The sequence below is a fragment of the Malania oleifera genome, chromosome 9 (assembly GCF_029873635.1).
Source record: "Malania oleifera isolate guangnan ecotype guangnan chromosome 9, ASM2987363v1, whole genome shotgun sequence".
NCBI lineage: Eukaryota > Viridiplantae > Streptophyta > Magnoliopsida > Santalales > Ximeniaceae > Malania > Malania oleifera.
The window spans coordinates 88,732,156-88,752,184 of NC_080425.1; the positions used below are offsets into that span (position 1 = coordinate 88,732,156).

The following is a 20,029-nucleotide window of genomic DNA, read 5'->3' on the forward strand; positions in this document are numbered from 1 at the left end:
GAATAACTATCAAATTCATTCCCGACTCAAAAAGCAGTTACTTCATATTAAAGTAGCAACAAGTTTGAGTAATGCTTATACTCATCATTTACCTAATTTGGAACAAATATTATCAACAAGCATGACTACAAAGGAAAGAGAGACTCCAAACCCCCATTCATTCATCAAGCCTGATTAAATCTAGTGGAATTGCTAGCATGACAATAGCATGTGTAGATGGGAGAATGCATGTAGACTAGAACTCTAACCCAGAAAAGTTCTTTCCATATCACCGTAGAAAAACAAATTAAAATCACCACCATACGGCATTTGTCAACATAAGGGGAAAAATAGAACATTACATATTTCTGTTAAATAAGTGAAACTGAATAAAATCTTGTTCTAATTAAAATGAACTCTAACATCTTCACAACAAAATATGAACGTTAGCACCAAACTGAACGTAACTCTCGGCGCATAAAGATCTGACTGTACAAAAGAACTCAAAACCATCTTTCATGAAAAACACACTTTTCATTCTTGAATAATCATCAATAAAAGTGGCAAAATATCAAAATCAACAGGAAGTAACTTGAAAAGGACCTATACAACAGAGTGCATTAAATGAAAAGGATGCCGACTCTATTAACAACTCATGGGGCATAGGACGGCCTACTTACCCAGCTGACAAGATGATAAAAGTGACATGTCTTTGAAATGGAGTAGGTTGTGTGGATGCTTTACAAGCAGTATCACAAGGATCACCATCCAAGTAATATAAGTCACCAGATTTATGCCCTCCACTAATCAGCTTCTTCATTTTGAGATCCTGGACAACGTGAGAAAAGATAAATGTAATTGAACAACTATAAAATTGGCATAATTTACAAGCAGAAAGTAGGTTAAAAGGAAATTTTGGAAAAAAGGAGAACTGAAGAAAAAAAAGAACAAAAATTAGCAACACCAATTTTGTAAATACCGGAACGCAACTCACTATGATGTTCGCAAACCAATTTTTTCAGACTTCATCAGCATAAAAGACAGCTAATTTGTGGGTCCATCCTACTTTGCAATGACAACATAGGACAAATATGTGCATCCCCTTACACAGAGGTTGGTTGGAAGCCCACACTGGGGCATCCTCTTACACCGAGTTTATCAGATTATACATTTAGGGGATAATTGGTGACATACTGTTAAGTATTAACTTTCCACTTGGCTTAACAGACTGTTAACAGCTGTTGCCCAAAATAATGTGCCCTTCATTTAATTTAATAAAATCAGAAGTAATATGAAATGAATGGCCCTCAACGGCAAGGGAGCATTGTGCAGCCGGAGTTACATTTTTCCAATATGAAATGGATTATACTCTAGAGAGGGCATGAAAACACATATAGAGCTGGTTACCCTGGAGTCACTGGGTGGAGTCATTGTCCCGCACACACACTCACAGATGAACAACTTATACGAAAACAGAACAACTTGCATCAACAAAAATAAAAAATAAAAAATAAAAAATAAAAAAACAAAAAACAAAAAATCAGTGAAACTCAACATTCACAGCAGCTCACAGGAATCTATAGTTACCAATCAGAAAGCAAACCACAGCAATCATCCCACAATTCACACCAACCAAACTGTAAAGAACATAGTATCTTCAAAAACTCCAACAGCATATGTAGCCTTTTCTAACAGCAACTAGACACCAATTTCCAATGGCTGAACAATGGCAAAGAGCATGCATGTATTAAACAGAGGGCAGCACGAGTTGATACTCGGCAGCACAAACCGGCTCATGGCAGCACTTAAATATGCCAATGAGACAACCCAAATAGTCAAGGGCAAAAACCAAAGGTCAGATGCACATATTACTAGCCCATACAAGAACCAACAGATTCAGAAACCTTTCAATAACATATTGCCCCAGAGACATTAACAAGCTATAGGAGCAGCATCTACAGATGAGAAAACATATGAAAGAAGAACCGCTCATGCTCAAAGCATACCACAGAAACTAGTGTAATGTTCTCATTAGGCCTTCAAACCCTACATCTTTTTTCTCTCATCACAAATAGCTGATTTGTAACACAATTTTTTCTCTTATAACTTATCACCTATATCTAATTTTTGTTAAGTACACGGTTAAATTGACCCTACTGAATTAAATATGACTCAGCCCTATAAGCATTATGCTCCAATCAGATGCACTAAATAATTGCAAAAGATGTAGACATCCAAAGACCTCTCCTCTATTTTTCTCCTCAAAACCCTTAAAATGAAGAAAACAAAGGCTATTCAAAGAAGATAGGCCCCAAAAACACAAAACAGATTATTCCAAATACCCCATAAAAAGGAACAGCAAAAGCAAATAAGAACAAGTCTCCCTATTCGATAACAGAACAAACAAACATTAGGAGAAAATGCTTCATTGCTTGTTCTTCTTTGAAGCAAATCACCAATATTGATTTCATTAGAGGTCCAGTCCAATTGAAAGCTTTTATTTTTAGGGAAATGTACTTTTTCCAATAAAAGTGTAGAAAAGAGGGGAAAAGCATTAGGAATGTGATCAAATGAGTGAAAAAAGGATAGCAAGAGAAGGTCCAGGATCACCAAAAGCCCAACTCCTTTAATCCCTCCCCAGATGCATCGAAAAGAACCCAACAAATTAAACAAAAGCATCACATCACTTGTCTCCCTCTCACTCAAAATTCATCATAGAATGAAAATTTCATGTTCCCACTCCCTTGAGTTAAAAAGAAGTTAGAGATCAAAGAATTATGAAGGATAGACAAATGAAAAAGATAGGGGTAAACAAAAATCCAAGGAGCATTCACAAACTAATGATCCTCCCAAAAAGCAAAGTATCTCACTCCTGGCGACATTGTGTAAAAGGGAAATAGGATATTATGTGAAACAAAAAATTGGCCCACATAAGTAACATTTGCTCCAATTTTAGCATTCCACCAATTCTGTTGAAGGCCATACTATGAAGTACCTTGTGTCAAAGGGAACTAGGTTCTGAAAGTAACTGCCATAACCATTTTCCCACCATGTAAATGCTTTTCGATACCAAATTACTCACACCCAAACCTTCCACTCTGTTCGACGTACTAACTGCATCCCAACTCACCAGATAATCTCTAATCCAGTCCCCCAACCCTACTGTAAAAAGTTATTCTTCAACTTCTCTAACTCATAAGCCACTCTAGTTCAACCGGATAGAATGAAATGACAGTAATTTGACCCTCTAGTGTCAAGAAGCCCTCATTCACCCATCCAATCTCCTATCCACTTTTTCCAAAATCAGATTTCTAAAGAAGTGGCACAATAACCTCCTATGTGAACACCTACATAAGTGATAGGCCAGCTTAAAACACCTTATCTTGCTAGCATAACAAGAAAAAACACCCAATTTTAAATTAATGCTCACTACCAAGTACCAAATCTCACACAAATTATTCCTCAAATTCAACACTTTTTAAAAATTTACAAGAGAGCTAGCACATAAGAAAACTACCTTATCAGCTGGCAAGAAAATGATGTAAAAATCACCTTTTAAAAAAAATATATGATGTAAATATCTTGCAAATATTAAATGTAAAATACATAAATCATCATACTGTGCCTTAATCTCCTTCACTAAGCTTCTATCCACCCTTCTACCATGCATCCTACTCGAAGTATCAAGCACGAGTGTGAATAAGTAGAATAAATGGATCCTCTTGTCTAATCCTCTAAGAGGCTCTCCATTCATGCTGACAGGAAAAAAATCACAGAACAGGCGTCCTCTAATCGACTCCTTCTATCTTTTCCCAAGACCCTTTCTCTCTGAAACCTTATCAAGAAAACCTCATTATACGCCATCTTGAAATCTATCTTCAAAAACAATGCATTTCATCTCTCTTCTACAATTATATTAGTATCCTCTTTTACCACAATAGCCACCAAAGTATCATTTAAAATATAAATACCTTCAATAAAAGCACTTTATGCTTGAGAAATTGTATCCACCATCCACCAGCAATCCATTCAATACATTTAGAGGAATTCAGTCAAAAATCTTAACCAAGAAATGATCATAATGTAATGATTTTGGAGTATTCAATTTGGAAAATTTTCTAGATTTTATAAAATATAGTATCCAAGAATGTGACAAACTGTATTTAAAAATAGTAAAAAATTCATCTTAAATTTTATTAAGTTAACAACTTCAATATACATGAATCCATTTGTTGTGGCACATTGATCTCCCACTTGCACGCTGAATGTACAGTAAAACTGAGAAAAAAAAAATTAGACAGCGAGTGAATATATAAAGTAAAACACTTGACAAGTGCATTTTGAATGGTAAACTCATATTACATTGATTTTCTATATCTTAATAGAGTTGTGTTCTGCACTTCTTTTTGGATACATTCTTTGGTTTGTTTTGTTTGTTTATTTTTTTATTTTTTGAAGGGATTTCATTGTTTGATCTCCTAAGGGATTGGAAAGTTGCACTATTGTAATAGCTTTTATGCATGGTTTTAAATAGTGACCGTGACTGTTATGTATTGCCTTTATGTAACAGTTTTTTTGGGTTCCCGATACAGCGATACTGTTATACACTGCTAAATCTGTAGGAAGAAAAATTTACAGACAGCAGCAGTCATTACAGACCGCTATTATAACTGCTACAGGATTGTTACAACACAAAATGTCTTTTTTATTTTTTATTTTTATTTTAACTTTTCTTTTTTCCTCTTTCATTAGTCATTCTCGATAAGCTATGTGAAGACAGGGTGGAGAGGATAATAATGAGGACAATAAATGCTACAAATTTTTTTTTATCAACATTCACTAGAGATGCATTAATTAGAAATTTGTTGGCATAGTACTAGTAATTTTGATATTCCTTTTTTCTATTTTTCAATGGCAACCTTATTTTTTTGTAGTTTGTAGTAGTGTTCAAGTTGTTAGTACTTTATTTATTTATTGATATGTTTTATAAATTTTTACATTATAGTTTTAAAGCTTAATTTATAGTTATGCAATATAACTATAAACTCATTGATCTAAGTCTATTAGATTATTTACTATTTTAACAAATAAAATAATAGAACTTGTTTAATTTACTTTATTTGTTTTATGCCTCATGTGCCTAATTGAATAATGGAGTGTATAATGTATTTATCTTATTAATTAACTTATCACACATATGATAGACCAAAAAGTGAAGAAATGTATAAATGTTCTGTCAATGAGTGTCAAAAGCCAATGTAAAATTTAGTCCTTACAAAACAAAGTTAATAAGTTGAGATAAAGGATCCAAAATGCAGTAGAACTCTTTTTAAGAAGGATTGAGAGCTTAAGAGCTTAAAGCATCAAATAAACCAATAACCTAAGATTGTGTGTGCTTGAAAAAAATTCATGGCTGTTAAACTCACTTCCTGTTTCATAGCATCAGCTACTCCTCCTTCCAACTTATACCCTTTAATGTTACGCTAAGGCTACTCGCTACCACTATTCTGAACCATGCTTTCAGTGTGCTGCTGGAGGATTTCTTATTCTCACAGTTTGTAATTCTGGCCAGTCAAAGGTACAAGTAAAACAATATCCTTCATCATATGTTTTGGTATTTGTAGCTTGGGGCATAGTCTACATGAAACTTTATAGAGAAGGGTAGTTGACTGCAATCAGATTCTATAACGTAAAAACATAAATAGACATACCCACACACACACACCTCACAGAGCATGTGCTAGCAAGTAAAGATATGCATGTGACCTACTTTCATGCAAGTACGGGAAAAATGTATCACAAAAACTGATGTTTTATTTGATCAAGTCAGATGACAATTGACTGGCATTCAATTCTAGAAAGGTCCATTGCGTGATCAAGAAACTATAAGAACAGATGTCTCAACTTAATAGCCGATAAATTCCAAGGAATTGGCTTTTACCTTAATTTTTGGAGTCCATGGCATGATATGTTACTTGAGTCAAAACATCAACAACATGTAGTCTGATGAATTTATGATGTACTCGTAGGTTATGCAAGATGATAATTATCAGCTACTCGTGAAGCAATTAGTTAATTGCATTCCTTTTCTTCCTGCATTACATCCAAATCTGTTAGAAGTTGCACAAATAATATGAAGCACATATGCACAGTCAATCATTAGATATGCTTCTTAGACCAGTCGAAACTTTCTGTTCTCAAACCCCATGCATGCGATATATTCATTTCATTTGATTATGCGGAGGGGAAAAAATCCAAGCACAATTGAGGGAAGATACAAAATTTTGATGAATAGCAATGATTCCTCACCCTGATCCTTCCATACAGAAAATATTGAACATTAACACGTGTTGACCTAACTATTGTACAAACAGTTGGACACTATTTAGCATAACAGACAAAATTAATTTGTTTCTATTAAGCTAGGTAGGAATTTGACAGATTTGCAGCGAAGTGTGTATACACATGCATGCAAAAGCAAGCTTTGGTAGAATCTAAAGAAGCTGAGTTTCCAAGATTTTTAAATTTCCTCCAAATAAACTACCCATACTAAGAATATTGTGTAAAACAAAGGCATAGGATAAAATCATATAATCATTTAATTATCTCCCTTACCATTTTTTATAAACTGTTAAAAATAACTACAAAATATTCTATTCAAAGCACAGGTTGAGTTGAAAAAGAAATATTAAAAATTTAAATTGGAAAATTCAATGGCATCTCTGAGGCTATTGAATTCTCTTCACTTGGATACAATCAAATTAATTTTATGCCATACTAGATCACAACTCAAGCCACATCATAATTTTAAACATAAACGAGAAAAATTTGAGAGAGAGAGAGAGAGAGAGAGGGGGGGGGGGGCAGGAGGGATGGAGATGGGTTTCTATTAAGACAATAAGAGGAGAAGTTCATACACTGCCTTATATCAATCTCCAGAGAATTCCAAAAAAAAAAAGGCCAATGCAAGAAGCTCCCATCAAAGCAGAGCTGAAGATTTTAAATATATGCAGCCTTCCCCCTGCATGTCTAGGGGCTATTTCCATAACTCAAATTCATCACATCCACTCGCCAATCCACCAAGGCTGCTCCTCTAATATAATAAGATCTCTAGAGAACATCAAATGCTATAATATACAAACAGCTCAGAAGACCAGGAAGCTGCTACACCCCCAACTTGTAATGATATACACCAATATTTTAAAAGGATCAATCAAGGCTCGCCTCAAGATGAGGCATCCTTAAACCACCTTAAGGCCAAGCCTATAGGCCGTATCTCAAAAAAAGGCAAGGAATTGCACACTAAGGCTTATGCATTTGTATAAATGGCATGCCTTCGCCTTCTTAGTTGAGACCTACATATTTGGGTGTGTGAATCTCAAGTTAGATTTGGCTAAAAAATTTTAGGGTAAAAGACACCTCCCCTGAAATTTGGAAAAAAGACAAGGACATCCCCTGAGGTTTCAAAAATCCTAGAGGTCTCCAATGAGATTTCAAAAATTCCACAGACCATCCCCGAGGTTTGCTAAAAAGACGTAGATCTCTCCTTAAATTTGGAAAAAAAGACAATTTTTTTAAGGGATACAAGTGTCCCAAAAGTCAAATGTCAAGGGAAGTCTGTGGGATTTTTTGAAATCTCAAGCAAGGTCTGAGATTTTTGAAACCTCAGGGGAGGTCCTCATCTTTTTGCCAAGCCTCAGGGGAAGTTTGCCACTGCATGTTTATATGGAAGGAAGGTTGTAATATAGGTTGATTTCTAAAACTCTTAAACCTCGGTCTTTCCAAAATAATTGAAAGTTGCATCTTAGATTTTTAAATAATTTGAGCTTTGTGATGTTATAAGTTATAGCTATCTCTTGGAATAATTTACTAAACAAACTCCAGTGCTTATTTTAAGAATGGCCAACAAGTAGTTTACAATTCATATTTTTTATTATAATTAATTTAATCTTTTATTTGTAATTTCTTAATTTTTTATTTGTTTTTAAAATATATGTAATTTATTTACATGTTTTTATCTAAAAAAATTCTCAAAGATTATGCTTTGACACCTTAAGGCTAATGTCTGACCTCTTAAGGGCTAAAACGCCTCATCTTATTTCTTTGCCTTTTAAATCATTGATATACATAAAAGATATGCATCTCACAGCCACCATGTGTCAACCATAGAACCTACTAAAAGATAAATTATATTACCACGTTCCTGACTTTTAGATCTTTATATTCTACAACATATTTTGTGTGGAAAATAAAAATAAGAACATTAATAATGATTATTATGTAAAAATTTAGCAAAAATAAAATCAATTAATATGCTACGAAAATGACCAAAAGATATCCTCACTGTTTTACAGCTCCACTGCCATGCAAAGCAGCAACATGCGCAAGTTGATAAATGCCATTAAAATTTTGTTCACTCATTGCCATTCTATCGAATATTGCATCAGATAAAACAACAGATGATGCACCCTGAGCAATATATTCCCCAATTGAATCTGTATCCACAAAAAATACCTGCTTTAAACCCATGTGCATTGTACCTGTAGCCAAGAAAAACAAATAAAAAATGCACCACTTGAAGTAAACAGGGGCATATATTCCAACTCGACTTCCAATTTGGGTGTTCAAATACAATAAGAAAAAACATGAATAATGGAATTAATAATGAACATTATATTATATACTTTCTTTCCTTTGAGCTCAAACGGTCAATCTAGATATCTTTACTTCTCAAGAGATTTGGATTTGCTGCTATAGATGTTAATCATGATGACAGAGGATGCCATGCTGCCAAGTGCTAAGATAAACGTGGAGATTATTGTGTGAAAATGAAGGATGCACCACAGTTTGTGATGAAGATTGTGCTGGTCCTGGCTATAGTGAATGAGGTGGTTGTAGAGGCATTTATCTGTGACTGCTGTCATACATATAGTTACTGTTACAACCTTCAGGGTTCTACTTTTTTAGCTAAGAAGGATACAGAAGCAGTCTTATGTGACGTCTACAGCTGTTGTAGCTGTATCTATTAATAGCAGGTGACTGCTTATAGCGACGAGTATTTCCACAGGGTTTATGCTAAGAATCTGTCACAATGCATGTGATAGTTAGAAAATTAAATGGAGTTGCCACATCGTCGTTGTCACTCTTGTTAAAATTATTATTTATGTTTTAAAAAAATAGGGAAAAACAAGGAAAAACCTAAAAAAGGAAATAGAAAGGGTCTAGGAATCTAATTGTCCACAGGAAGCTGTCAGGTACCCCAAATATCACCCATTTGGAGAATGGTTACCCATCTAATTATGTGTTCACCAGTAAAGAATTAATGTTAAGTTCGATAAAATATCTCTTTGTGTTCTAAGAAATGGCATGAACAAGAATGTATCATTTTGGGATGAGTTGAGAGGCCAAAACACCTTTTGATCAATAAGACCTTTTTTGAAGAAAATGTTTTAACAAAAAATAATTCAAAGTTCGTCATTCGATGGAGACTCCAATTTCTTTATTTTTGGACGGTTGTGGTGTCTGCTTCCCGGAAAGAAATTCTATGATTTGTTCGAGCAACAGCTAGTGGGGGCAGGAGTAGTAGGGCCAGAGCAAGCCAGAACTGGCCAACCAACCCGCACATTGTGAGTCTTTTGACAGCATAGTGAGTTCACTGAGGAGACTTAATAAGAGAGTCAGGCAACGTGATCACCCCGTCCTGCTGAAAATATGAATAGCATACCCATTTGAAGCGCCCAAACAAGAATACCAACTCCATCCCAATGCAACTGTATAGACTATAGGCAGTGAACGGCTATTAAAAATACAAATGTTTCTTTACAGATATATCCCAAAAAAGGGCAAAGACAGCACAATGCCAAAAGCTGATAGCACCTTTGCCCTTTCCAAATCTTCTGGAAAAAATAAACAAGAAAGTTTTTTGAAAAATCTGGATACACCAAGTATTTAACAAATAAACCAAACAATATGTTTTATAAACTACAAGCTTTATAAGAAAAGATAAGATGTGTCCACCACTATTGAAACTCAAGCAAATACGGTCGGATAAGCCTCACGCAGCCTCATAATCTGCAACAGATTGTCAAGGGATATTTTTTTTGGATGACAAGGATGCCCTCATCAGTCATCACTGATGAGGGGATTTTCTGGAATGTTCCTTTTTCCAGGGATGTAGCAGAAAGGGAACTTCATGCACTCTCTGACTTAAACAGCAATCTCTACAGTTTCCAATACCACAACATCCCCAGTGAACCAATATGAGCTTTGGACAAAAATGGTGATTTCAATGTTAGATCTTCCTACAAGAAGCTCTCTTCGATGGGAACAAATTGAAACAACTCCCCTTGGATTCACATTGGGAGGACAGCTACCCCTTCAAAGCTTGCCTTTTCTGTTTGGAAGTCTACACATGGAAATATTTTAACTCTTTAACAATCTAAAGAAAGGGGGCTTACAGTTACAAATAGATGTTTCTTTGCATACCTGATGCAGAATCAGTCAACCACATTCTTCTCCACTGCCCCTGGCTCTGTCCTTGACTGTATATCAGTGGGTTAAGGAAAATTCCATGGGAGGGGATATTTGGGCTCGGAAAGGCATCAAGCCACCAAGGAGAAGCAAAAAGCTTTGAATCAAACCCCTCTCACCATCTTTTGGTGTGTTTGGAAAGAAAGAAATAAGACTGCCTTCAAAGATACAGCCACATTGCTTCAGATTTGCAAAGAGCAGTGGATTGCTATTGTTTCCAGCTGGCAAGGTGGGCAAATTGTGAATGATCATAATGTAAATCTTGATGTTTGTGACACTCTACAGAATGGTTGCCTTTTAGTACTACCGGGTGGCATCCCCTTGATGCCCCGCTAATAAAAGTATCTCTTTACAGAAAAAAAAAAAAGGATAAAAAAAAAAAGATATATCAAGGGAAAGAGAGAAAATATATCCTAGAAGAGGATAGGTAAACCTGAACAAATAAAAAATAAAAATAAAAACAAAAAATAGAGAAATAACTAACAATAAGTAAACAAATACCTTTTTAAAACCTTTCCAGCATAATTCAGCGAACATTACAAATTTGCTATTTCCTTTTGACCCTTTTGACCTTAGTTTTACCACCACCTAGCCGAATTTGTTTCCTCTAGAATCAGACATCTGTCAATCCAATTTATCCATCAAATTCTGAAGCTCTAGACCACCCCTCCTAGAAATCTTCTCCACAGGGGTGGGCGAAATTCCATCCTTATACAGTTTCTTTTTATCCATACCATCATTATCAAATATACTACTCCCGCCCAATCCTTCCATTTGGAGATGGCAGCACATGCCTTAAATCCTCAAGCAAATCAGATGAGACAGAAAGACAACCATACTATTCCCTACCCTCATCCAAAAGCAAGCCACCGTGGCCCCATCCCAATCAAAATCACTAAGTCCCTCACTGTCATTATCTGAAACATCCCCCAATTATTCTTTTCCTTGCATATGCTAATCCTCTCACTTGTATCAGTCTTATGATCAATTGGCTCCTCCACTATACATAAACTTATTCCTTTCTCTCGTAAATTTTTTTTTTCCCTGTTATCTCACTAGCAATAACAAGCTTTTCTTCAAACTTTCTCCTCATTCCAACATTCATTGCGTTGCCTTCTGATGAGAATAGGTCTTTCGGCCCCTAAACTTGCTTGAGGTAGCTTATCAGTAAATTTTCCCCCAAAACAACATTTTCCCCCAATTCTCATCCTCGCAAGAATTTGGGGGTTCTGTATAGAACCTCAACCACCCTTTTTTCATCCACTGCAGAAAGCCCAACAGAAGTTCTTTCCTCAACATGAATCTCCTTTCCCACCAAAAGAACAGAATCATCAGCCAAACCCCCTGACTTGTTTGACCTGAACCTGTCGCCCCTTTCCCTTCAACCCTTCTGACACTGTTGTTTCTTTCATGTGAAGCAGAAATATCCTCTTGGACTTCTTGAATCTGCTTAAAAGACAAACATTGCAATGTCGGAGTTAAAGCTAGTGTCTGCTTCGAAGATGAATGACAGATTGAGTCTCTGGGCTGCATATAACAGTTATTGAATGAACTCTGGGCCTGACAACTTGGGGGCAGCTCTAGAACAACCTGAGATGGGATTTGGGCTTGGATCCAAGGAGATAAATGATATTGAAAGCCTCCCACAATAGAAAGGCCTCTTGGACTGTTCGATATCCTTAAAAGAAAAAATAAAAAAAATAAAAAAAAAAAACAGATCTCTCGAAGTGTAAACAAATTCACTTTCCAATGGATGTTGTGAATCTATTGGCTTATCAAGGGTCTGATGGCTGATCCTACATGCCAAGAGGTTAGTAGGTAAACTAAAATTTTGAACAGTTCTTGACTAGACATTTCTTTTCATTAGAACTCTTGAGGTAATTTTTGCATTAGCCCATGTTGCCTCACAAAATGCTGTTATGTGCATATCGTGTTCTTTGTAGGAATAAGATTTGATTTATAGGTACCATATGCATATTTATTGTCTTCTCAGAATCGGCCGGTTCAGCATCTCATAGGAGATCCAACAATGGTTCCCTTATATTTTTTGAAGGAAATTCAGCTCCTTGGAAAACCAAAAAGCCAACTTTTATGCATGATCTAATGCACAAACAGAGTGCAGGAGAATTGCTCATAAGGCAGTTCATTGATATGGATGAACTGTTGAAGTTTCTTTCACAAAAGTCTATTTCGAAACCTTTTTCAATGAAGCTATATTATCACAACCAGGCTACCATCTATATTACTTCAACTCAAAGTTCCATTAATGTACAAAGCATATTGAGGCTAATTTAAATTTTGTGCTAGAGAAATTTTTGAGTGGACATATTCATTCCCCTTTCCCATAAATTCACTTTGAGATGCAAATTCGCTCAAAAAGTGGTTACGTTCAGCAAGCAGTATTTTTTGTGGGGTAGAAGCTTAAACTATTTGATATTTGTGGTCTAGCTTAAAGGGCTGAGTTATAAATGCCATAAGATAGTGTGAATACAGTAGCCAAAGGCATTCTACAAGAGTTCTGCTCCTTCACTCTTTGCAATGAGTTCTCTATCCCATCTCCAACACACCCCCCCCCCCCCCCCGGGGGGGGAGCACTGCTCTCCTATGTCTCTGCTTCTAGAAAAACCCAAAAGTGGAGTGCTAGATATTCTCGTATTCTCTAAAGAGGCTAAGGGCATCTAAGCTAGTGAACCAGAAAGCATACAGCTTTATTAACACATAAAAGTCTTGACAATTAACTTCATCCTTCGGAAACCTCTTCTTGATATTAAGTAATGGCATTTCATGACTTCTCAAGTTGCTAACAGAACATTGACACCTAGGAAGAAAGAAATGACAAGATTGACATCTCAGAGAAAGCAGAAATCAAAGAACTCAAAAGACATGGGGCCACAGCCTACAAGTGAAAAAACAAAGTTTAAAATTTAAATTACCTACCTAGTGTTATGCCTTGAGAAGCAACCATTGGGATATGTGAAAATGGTTTGCTGAGTGCTGATATATATTGCGGACCGCCCAATGCTGAAATGGGATAAACCTATTGTACCACCCACCGACCCCCACAAAAAAAAAAAAATTTGTAAGATGTGTGGACATAAACTTTATTCCAACTCATACAATAAGAAACCAGGTTTTTGTGGAAAAAGTAGGAAACATTGGAAAATAAAAACAGTCAAGAGATCATGAAACATTGCCTCTTTTATTGGTATTAAATGCAGGCCTAAGAAAGGTTTTACAAGCTAGATTTATCAACAACAACAACAAAACCAAGCCTTAGTCCCACTAAGTGGGGTCGGCTATATGAATCCTTTTCCGCCAATTTATGCGATCATGGACCATTTCTTTTGATAGATTCAAGGATATTAAATCTTTACTCACTATCTCCTCCCAAGTTATTTTAGGTCTACCCCTACCCCTTCTAGTGCCCCCCACAGTAACTAAGTCACTCTTCCTCACAGGTGCACTATAAGGCTTACGTTGCAAGTGTCCATACCATCTGGGTCGTCCGTCTCTTATCTTATCTTCTATAGGAACTACACCTAACTTACCACGAATATGTCCATTCCTTAATTTATCTTTCAATGTTATACCACTCATCCATCTAAGCATCCTCATCTCGGCACCTTTTACTCTTTGGATATTAAGTTTCTTCGTCGCCCAACATTCTGATCCATATAGCATAGCTGGTCTTATAGCTGTCCTATAAAACTTCCCTTTCAATTTTAAGGGTATTCTACAATCACATAGAACACTTGAAGCACTTCTCCATTTTACCCAACCTGCTTTAACTCTATGCATTACATCATCTTTAATTTCTCCTTCAGCTTGCATAATAGATCCAAGGTATCTAAATCTACAAGTGTTATTTATTTCTTCATCATCAAGTTTAACATTGTCTCCAATATTCCTCCTATCATTACTAAAATTACATTTCATATATTCTGTTTTATTTCTACTTATCTTAAAGCCTCTAGATTCCAAAGCTTCTCTCCATAATTCTAATTCAGCCTCTACTCCATTCCTAGTTTCGTCAATTAATACAATATCATCTGCAAACAACATACACCATGGAACCTCCTTTTGAATACTCTTAGTCAATTGGTCCATCACTAAAGCAAAAAGATATGGACTCAAAGCAGATCCTTGATGTACACCTATGGTAATTAGAAATTCTCTAGTTTCTCCATCTATAGTCTTTACATTAGTCATTACTCTATCGTACATATTCTTAATGACATCGGTATACCTACAACATACACCCTTTTTTTCTAAAACCCACCATAGAACTTCCCTAAGTATCCTATCATATGCTTTCTCAAGGTCAATAAATATCATATGCAAGTCCCTTTTCTTTTCCCTAAACTTTTCCATTAATCTTCTTAAAAGATAAATAGCTTCTGTGGTAGATCTCCCAGCCATAAAACCAAATTGATTTTCTGAGATCTTCGTTTCTAACCTTAATCTTTGTTCAACTACTCTTTCCCATAGTTTCATCGTATGACTCATAAGTTTAATTCCACGATAGTTATCACAATTTTGAATATCTCCTTTATTTTTGTATATAGGTATTAAAGTGCTTTTCCTCCATTCATCTGGCATTTTCTTGGTTTTTACAATTGTATTAAATAAATTAGTTAACCATATAATTCCGTTATCACCCAAGCATTTCCAAACTTCAATTGGGATGTTATCTGGTCCCATAGCTTTCCCATTTTTCATCTTTTTTAGTGCAAATTTAACTTCGTTAACTCTAATTTTGTGAATAAATCTTATATTTTTAGTCTTTTCCTCATTTGACAATTCTAAATTTAAGCCTTCTATTTGATTTTCGTTAAACAACTTACTAAAGTAACTTCGCCATCTTTCTTCGATATCTTCGTCCTTAACCAAGACAATATCATCCTCACTTTTTATACATTTTACATTTCCTAAGTCCTTGTTCTTCCTTTCTCTAGCTTTAGCAAGTTTAAATATATCTCTTTCCCCTTCTTTTGTACCTAATCTATCATACAAACTATTAAATGATCTATATTTAGCTTCACTAATGGCCCTTTTTGCATCTTTTCTTGCCTCCTTATATTTTTCAAAGTTATCTCTGTTTTCTACATTTTTACCACATTATATACCAAATTCTTTTTGTCTTTATGATTTTTTGTACATCTTTATCCCCACCACCAACTTTCTTTGCTATTTGAGAATCTTCCCCTTGATTCACCTAAAATCTCTTTTGCTATCTTTTTAATAGAGCTAGCCAATCTATTCCAAAGAGTATTTGAATCTATCCCATCCTCTAAGGTCCAATCCACATCTTTGATCATTTTATCTTTAAATTTTATTATATTTTCTCCTTTTAGGTTCCACCATATAGTTCTCCTACACTGGTTTATTTTATCTTTTTTCTTCCATTTTTTAATGCATATATCTAACACTAAGACTCTATGTTGTGTGGTTAGACTTTCACTTGGAATAACTTTACAATCCTTGCATGATAAACGATCTACCCTCCTAGTTAAAAAAAATCTATTTGACTTCTATTTTGTCCACTTTTAAAGGTTATTAAGTGTTCTTCTCTCTTCTTAAAGCAAGTATTCATTATACTAAAATCATATGACATAGCAAAGTCTAAGATCATCTCCCCAGACTCATTTTTGTCTCCATATCCATATCCTCTATGTATCCTCCCATAATTTTTATTATCTCTTCCAACGTGTCCATTCAGATCTCCTCCTATAAATATTTTCTTAGTCCCTGGTATGCGTTGTATAATACTATTCTTCCCAAAATTGTCTCTTAAGATTTTCTGCTAAGCCAACTTGAGGAGCATAAGCACTAATGATATTTATTATCTCTTGTCCTAATACCATCTTGATTTTTATAATTCTATCTCTTACTGTAGTTACATCCACAACGCTATCTTTTAAGTTTTTGTCTATAATAATGCCTACTCCATTCTTATGTTTTTCTTTTCCAGTGTACCAAAGTTTAAATCCTGATTTATCGATTTCTCTAGCTTTCTCCCCCACCCACTTAGTTTCTTGAAGGCAAATTATATTAATTCTTCTTCTAATCATTGTATCCACAATTTCCATGCTTTTACCCGTAAGTGTCTCTATATTCCAAGTTGCTAATCTAATCCTAGTTTCCTGAACTAACGTCTTTACCTGCCCACGTCCAGAATGATGCAGGAACACTCGCACAGTTGACACCGTACCCGGGCACCGACACGAAGCGTTGCTTCGGGGCGACGACCTAGCCCACCCTCACCCACTTTTCGCTACACTTGGGTGGTTCAAGTGCAACGCGTCGCTCGTAGGGGGCGCCCCAACAAACATTCGGTAAGGATTCATATCATAGTGATCTGACAAATTTTACGCTAGCTGTCAGCTACCTAACGCAACCCTCCTCCTTAACCCGGGCTTGGGACCGGCTGTATGTGAAAAAATTAGGACATTAAGTGCATCATAGGCGGAGTTTCAAGCTAAATTTATCAATAAATAAAATTATATGCAACAGATAAGAATTCATAGAATATAAAAAATGCAGCTAAGAAAAACAATGAAGTGTCACAATAGTGTGCTTGCAGTTGAATAATTTAAAATTTTAAGAAATATTAAACAAAGATAAATAAATGCTTAATGAAGGTGAAGGAGAGAATATAATGTTAGCCAATGAGACAAAGTAGGATAAACAGGGGGGTGGCGGCGTTTTAAGGTTGTCTGTGAGTTAAACCCAAGGTTGAGAAAGTTATAATTTTGGGTTTGGGGCTCTCAGTTGGGTTTTCTTTTGAATATTATTTAGTGGGTTTTAAAGGAAAAAAATGCATAACTACAACCTCGATCACTAATGGACTTTGTTAATCTTCTTGACTCAGAAAATGGGGGATATTGTTGAAAAACATTAACTCAAATTCTCAAGTATTTTGAATTTTTTCCTTTATCATTTTCTGTGATATTTCACTTGCAATTTTTTACCAGGATTTGATGCCTGATTGGTGTCACAGTTCATGGGGATGGTCAGAAAAGTAGAGATCAAAATCAAAGAGCACAAACTTCAAAAAGCAAGGCCTAAGCACCAGTAGTTTCCAAAAATAGAAAAAATAAATAAATAGACCACTCTGTGTGTGTGTGTGTGTGCGCGCGTGTATACAGCTGCATTTAGTACAGTCAACTCAACACCAAGCCAATTCTTTTCTATTCTAGGACTTCTAGCTTAACTGCATCTAGTTTAGCTGACTGAACATCAAGCCAATCTCCTTTCTGGTCTACAACTTCCAGCTTTGCAACCCCCTTAGCTGCATATGAATGCACTGAGAAGGCCCTCACTCAGGTTCAATGATATTAACTCAATTACCAGGAAGAATACGAGCACACACAGAGTCCAAAAACCACTCTCTCTTTATCTATTTTTGTGTGTGTGTGTGTGTGTGTGTGTGTGTGTATGATAACACAAGGTTTGTGAACTTTAAGCCCAAAGACAAGCAAGCACGGTAACAGAAGACTCCCATTAAATGGCATCTCACAAATTAGGAGGATGAACTTGCCAGCATGTCTTGAAATGTTAATTAAGAAGCTCAACAGCTATCCTCCATGGTTAACTCATAACTTTATTCTACGATTCCTTTTGCTTAATCCTTTTGACAATCTGAGATCAGGACAAATCAGCTGTTGAACCTAGTATAACTTCTAAGCTAGTAGAAAAAATGCAAGACAAACACCTCTCAAAATATTATCAATTTGATTTTTTCATTTACTCAAGGCAAAACCATGGACAGATTTTGATAACAGAAATTATGTTGTGTACTTGTGTGTGGACATATGCACCAACTTCAATACTTATGACAAAAAAATATTCACTGAACTGAGACTTTACAGTTTCCCAAGTGTAGTGATATGCTCAAAATTAGTTCCTTACTGTTTCAAGACCAAGCAACATCTAGCAATAGTTGTCAGATACCTGCACATCACATCCTTCTGAATGTGGATAGTAAGTGTAATTCAATTTACATGTCGTAGTTAGAAAAACTTAATATGGAGGAGCCCTGTAAGTAGTTCTCTCTATTCATCTTATTAGTTGATATCTGCATCTCCACCAATCTGCCTTCTTTGAAACAGAGGAGTTTTGACCTCATAAATAGTATCCAATGCCACAAAGCACAAAAGAAACTGACAATATTTTCATCTTATTAGTTGATATCTGCATCTCCACCAGTCTGCCTTATTTGTAACAGAGGAGTTTTGACCTCATAAATAGTATCCAGTGCCACAACGCACAAAAGAAACTGACAATCTGACAGCCTAGGCTATCTGATTTTACAAAAAAAAAAAGCTAATATGATTGACCAACAATCCCTACACTGTAATATGTGATCCCCGTAGTAGACCCCCTACTACAGAGTACAGACTGGAGATCCCCTAAGAAGCCTTTTGCAGCACTCTTCCATTTCAAATTCAATCATAGAACAGCATCACAAGGCACAAAATGACCTCACCATCTTACCACTTTTTTTTTTTCTGATAAACAAAGAATTGTATCAAAAGAGAGAAGAATATACATCAGAAAATTAGAAAGAGAAAAGAAAAGGAAAAAGAAAAGACTGGGAGAATAAGAAATCCTCCCTTTACATCAATAGAAACTAGTAACAAAGCATGCAACCTAAACAGAGAACCAAACTCAATGTAAAAGGGACAACCAATCCTGCTGCAAGTCTTCAGAGGAAAATGATAATAAAAAAAAAAATCCCATTTGCTGACACCCGCAGCGACACAAAATATCCCACTCTATTCCAAAAAAAATTGTTAGCAGTAGCACACCTTTGAATATTCTAGCATTCCTTTCCAATCAAACACACCAAATGATAGCCATAATGGTGCAACACCATAGAGCTTTCCTATCATTTCCTTTGCCAAAACCCCTAAAAGGAATGGTATAAAAGGCCTTCAAAGTGCATAGACAGACCCAATTTTCACAAAATATAGCAAATAACTTATTCCAAATAGCCAAGGTGAAAGGGCAATGAAGAAACAGATCTGCCCAAGTCTCTTAGGTCCTCATACAAAGGACACAAATGTCAGGGGAAAGGACCTTCTTAGTTCTTCTCTTCTGAAGCAAATCATTGGTATTAACCACCACTTTTAAAGATTGTCACTGAAATATCTCACAGAATATAGAAAAAAACAACCAGGCACATCCATCAAATGAGACTCCTTTCTAGACCAACTCAAGGATTTAGCTCATGCAACTTCGTAATATTGGTAAAAAGTTAAGAAAACATGCACAACATAAATTTTCGTGGACGAAAGCTAGCCTTAAAAGCTTGAAATTTCTAAATTTTAAAAGCTTCCACAAAAAAGCTAAAAGTTGCCTTTTTAAGAGGCTCAAGAAGCAGGTTGCCAAATGCCTCAAACCTACCATTGCTTTAAAAAAGGAGAAGCCGCCAAAAAGGGAGGCCAAACATACACTTGAAGATGACTTGTGGCTGTTAAGGCTTGATATACATTGTTGGACCACAACCAAACAGCTA

At 35.7% G+C, this 20,029-nt stretch overlaps 1 protein-coding gene across 8 annotated transcripts in view; it reads right to left on the reverse strand.

Moving 5' to 3' along the window:
• Positions 1-344: 344 nt before the first annotated feature.
• The window catches only part of LOC131163633 (uncharacterized), a 36,542-nt gene continuing 16,857 nt past the window's right edge, over positions 345-20,029 (reverse strand). For 2 of the 8 annotated variants that reach the window (XM_058120255.1, XM_058120257.1), the window contains exons 8-11: positions 13,447-13,546; positions 8,324-8,519; positions 5,921-6,072; positions 345-808 (exon numbers count right to left, since the gene is read on the reverse strand). In XM_058120255.1, coding sequence (XP_057976238.1) covers positions 6,048-6,072; positions 8,324-8,519; positions 13,447-13,546 — 321 coding nt within the window. In that variant the 3' untranslated portion in view covers positions 345-808; positions 5,921-6,047. Of the gene's footprint in view, positions 809-5,405; positions 5,544-5,920; positions 6,073-8,323; positions 8,520-13,446; positions 13,547-20,029 lie in introns of all 8 variants that reach the window. The other 6 variants (XM_058120259.1, XM_058120258.1, XM_058120263.1 and 3 more) reach the window with 4 other exon arrangements.